General features: G+C 36.1%; 1 protein-coding gene across 1 annotated transcript; it reads left to right on the top strand.

The window, feature by feature from the left end:
- Positions 1 to 839: 839 nt before the first annotated feature.
- On the top strand, positions 840 to 1,777 carry LOC100184952. Its single transcript, XM_002126048.5, has 2 exons — positions 840 to 1,293; positions 1,629 to 1,777. Exons 1-2 carry the CDS (start codon positions 862 to 864, stop codon positions 1,638 to 1,640), a joined length of 444 nt encoding a protein of 147 aa, XP_002126084.1. The 5' UTR covers positions 840 to 861; the 3' UTR covers positions 1,641 to 1,777.
- The last annotated feature ends 2,704 nt before the right edge of the window (positions 1,778 to 4,481 follow it).

Below are 4,481 nucleotides of genomic sequence, written 5' to 3'. Positions count from 1 at the left end.
CGCTCGTGTAATTCGACACCGGCTGTAATCTGATACCGGCAAATTCGCTGACGTTGCGATTTGTTACTTGTAGGGAGTAAAACGAAAAGTAATTAAACAGAAAGCTACGCTGACTGTCTCGTTATCTTTTAGTAGCTTCACTTTTTCATTTTTAATATTTTTCGCTCTCGCGTGCAACATTATAGCAATAGCATAAGGCTCGGCGCTCGGCCCAGATTTCAGCCGAGCGCCGAGCGTCAAAAAAGTAGACGCTCAGGCTCGAGCTTTTGAGTTCGGGCACCGCTCGGCACATCTCTACTAATTTGTTTGTGTGGTGCCCCTCCCCAATCATGTGCATTATGTTCTGCCTCAGTGATTTTGCCTTCTTCCTTTTTCTGTCTGGCCTCCTGTCTGACTTTGTTGGTCATTCATTCTAAACATGTGCTTGTGTTGTGAGGTGCTGTGAATAAACTTAACCACTGACTATACATGGCAGCAGAGGATGGTTCAAGTTTAAAGGATCAAATATAGTGAAGTCTAAAGTTGGTAAAGGCGATTGCTATGTGGAATGGAGAAGAAAAGTTCGATGTGGCAGTTGGTTTCTGATGTAAAGAAGTCTGAACAAGCCATTGTTATTAATCTTTATGCCTTACAGAGGGGCATGTGAAGGCTCAGAGGGCCATTTCTGGTTTATCTATTGAATAACTCCATTAACATTCTCCTTGCCAAATTGGATGAAACTTTCAAAAATGAAAAAGTTGATGAAGCTTACAATGCCTATGTCAATTTTAATACTTTTTCAAGGTCGTCAATGTCAGTCAATGACTTTGTACTACAATTTGAACATTTGTCGAATCGAATGCCATTCTAGCATTTAAATTAATGGATGGTGCAAATCTAAACACAAGTGAGCGCCAATTAGCACTTACCTTGGGTGCAGATTTAAAATTCAAGACAATGAAGTCTGCATTAAAGAGAGTTTTTGGGAATACAACACCTGCGGAAGCAACTCCCAATATTAAAGAAGAAGTATTCACCAATCGACTAATGGAAAGAAAGAAGACTGGAATGAAGAAAGAAGTAACACCAAAAAAAGTTAATCCGCGAAACAAGTTTGGCAACGTCACCCGATGTGTAATATGCGACTCAAAAATGCATTGGGTCCCAACATGTCCGCACAAAGAGCAAGTTATGTCCACTGAAATGGAGCGGCAAAATGTCGCTATCAATCTACAGATGGATAATGAGAAGATGGAGGTATTATCAAATGAAGCTGATGGACATGCTGTTGTCGATACAGCTTGTACAAAGACGGTATGTGGACAAAACTATTTTAGAAAATTCGTTGCATCTCTTAATAATCAAACAAAAGTTAAAATTTACCCAAGCAAAACTGCTTTTGTTTTTGGGGATGGCAGAAAGGTTTTTTTTTCATAAAGCAACACGTATATCAGCTTGCATTGCGGGTGTAAAATGCACAATTGATACTGAACTTGATGCCGGAAAAAAATTCTCTACTTTTTAGCAAAACTTCCCTAAAGAAAGCAGAAACTCAATTTGATTTAAAAAAGATAAAGTCAAAATGTTTGGACATGATGTAAAGGTTAAGATTACTGGAAGTGGTCATTATTGTGTTGGTATTTATCCAGGTCAGCCTGTGACAAGTAAAGAGTATGTGAACTTACTTGTTAAACATCAATCAACTGAAACTTTAAAGAAAACCTTCATCAAATTACATAAACAATTCGGACATGCTTCGATTGAAAACTTAAATAGACTTTTGCAAAGAGCCGGTATGTCACTTTCAAAGTATCACGAAATAATTGCGAATGTCGTATCTAACTGTAGTGTGTGTAAGGTGCACAAAAGGACATTTGCAACACCTGTTGTAAGTTTACCATGGAGTTAGAACCCAATGTGTGTTATTTTCATGTTATTGATATGTTTAGTCATTATAGCAGGGGTTCCCGAACTTATTTTATCGCGGGCCAATATGGGAAATCATAATTATGCGTCGGGCAAGGTTCTCCTTGCTATATTGGCGACGCGACTTGTATTGGCCCAAATTTGGTTATAACGAATACTGTTAGTTAGGTCAGGAAGTTCGACACATATGCTGGTTATAAACATGGCTTATAGAACAGATTAAACTACGTACTTGCGGAGTAAAAGACTTTCACAGTTTTTTGTTGAATCATGCCACGGTATAACCCCTATACCAGAGTAACAAGCGCGGCAGGTTGGCTGATGCTGTGACAGTCATAACTGTTTTTGTGACATAACAAAGTCAATGTAAATTATTACAGAAATCAATAAAACATTTTTAGTTGATTTTTTAAAGTAATATGTTCATTTGTGAACGTATGCAATCGGTAATTTTAAAGTCCTCTGAGGGCCATTTATTTTGCTCCTGCGGTCCGCAGATGGCCCGCGGGCCGCGGTTTGGGAACTCCTGCGTTATAGTAATGCATGTATTATTACTTCCAAAATGTCCAGTGTTATGGTTAAATGTTTTTAAAAAAACTGGATAAGTCTTTTGGGGGCGCCACAAAAAGTATTAACTGATAATGGGCGTGATTTTGACAATTCTGAGTTTTGTGAATTGTGTGAAAAATTTAATATTTCTGTATTAACTACTCCTGCGTACTCTCCGTGGAGTAATGGTGTATGTGAAAGACATAATTTAATTTTAAATGAAATTATCCGTAAAGTCAAATATGACGAAAGTTGTGACTGGAGAACAGCCGTAGCTTGGGCTGTTAGTGCAAAGAATGCACTGATTAACCATACCGGTTATAGTCCATCTCAACTAGTTTTTGGTCAAAATATTTCTTTGCCCTCTGTACTTCGTGATAATAACCCAAATCCAAGTGAACCAACATAAGGCAGAGACCTAAGAATGCATTTAACACGCCGCATACCCAGGATCAGCACCCATGTAACAATAACTGATGCTGTTCCTTATTCCAAACATGTGAGAAATGACATTTTCAATACTTACAAACTGCGAGGTAAAAGTATTACACAGGATTCCTGATTTGAGTCTTGGATCGTGTCTGCAGCCTCTTCAGGTGCCAGCACCTTTTTGTTACAGACTTCTTTGAAAATGCTTTGCTTTACAAGTTAGACGCAAAAACTCAAATACCCAAATGTGAATTCCATGATTTTGTCTCTAGCTTCTCTGGATGTCATTTTAGTCCAGGAATCAAGTTCACCCTTCAGAGTTGCAAACCTTGAGCATGGTAGGTTTCAGTCCTTATCTTAACCCTTTAAACGCACCTGTTGCCCGGTGACTATTTCCTACCACAAGTTACCTAATAGTCAGTAGTTCAATTATTTCTTATCGTCTGGTTCCAATTTTGGTCTCATTTGAAAGAAGAAGCAATTTCCTGCCATTTTCAGCAATCAATTGTATGTCAACGATTTGATACGTCGTTTTAATAAATGTAATATTATTTTAAATTCACTGCATAAAGGTTCCTTGTGACATGATTTGTGACAAAATTAGTATATTGGGTGTTAGGAAAATGCCTTTTTTTTTGGATATTTGCACGAACCATTCCATCATTTTAGCTATTCACGGTGTTCTCGCAGGGTAACCAACACGATTAAAATAGAGCGCACGTTTATGTCGTCAATACTGAGCTAAGAAACCAAAGAGTATATTGTCGGCCGAACGTAAGAAAGTTTATTTTAATATAAATAGGATTTATTTCTATTAAAAAAATCCGGATGTTTTTTGACGATCAGGACGGTGACATTATCACTGAAAAATGGGGTATTTTTACAATCCTGTTTAAATAAAAACAATATATATATTTAACTTTGTAATCAATTCAATCACAAATTTAATGTTGGTTGGGGTAAAAAATTTACCCCAAGTCCCTCGTTGTTGTTTTTTTATTTCCCCACTTGACTGGGATAGTAATAAGGCCATTCATGTTTTACAAAAAAGTGGAGGTCGTGACCTTGAAACCCCCCCTGGCTGCAACAATAAAAGAAATGTCTTGTACAACCTTACACGCAATGCTGTAAAAATATTTGCTAGAAAAAAATATATTGTGCGGTGGGAATACAATTATAGATTTACGAAAATCAATATACTAAAATGAAACTTATAATCCCAATTATACGTATCATGGTGTGTAGCAGCCTAAAGGCTATGAATCAAATGATGGAAGAATAAAATTTATTTAGTATTATTTTTTGGTTTTAAATTAGTAATTATGTCCACATAAAGTATAAATCACATTGTAAGATAAGATAAATAAATGTTCTAATTTAATGGAAGTTTTTAATATCCTATTACTTACTTTAAAAACTTATTAATAAAATTGTGTTGTTTTAAGCCCTATTTCACTTTTTTTTATAAAATACCTGAATTTGTATATTGGGTAAAACAGTTAATAATTAGGTTTTTTTAACTTCAATAGGGAATTTTTGGTAAAATTAGTTTGGAATTATTTTTATAAATAGAGAAGATGAATTGTTTCACTACATAC

This window comes from Ciona intestinalis, unplaced genomic scaffold (genome assembly GCF_000224145.3).
Source record: "Ciona intestinalis unplaced genomic scaffold, KH HT000800.1, whole genome shotgun sequence".
Lineage (NCBI taxonomy): Eukaryota > Metazoa > Chordata > Ascidiacea > Phlebobranchia > Cionidae > Ciona > Ciona intestinalis.
This window is presented reverse-complemented; position numbering and strand designations above follow the sequence as displayed.

What these genes read in the sequence shown, in the direction of transcription:
- LOC100184952 (XM_002126048.5), top strand. Translation starts at nt 862, where the DNA reads ATGGATGGTGCAAATCTAAACACAAGTGAGCGCCAATTAGCACTTACC.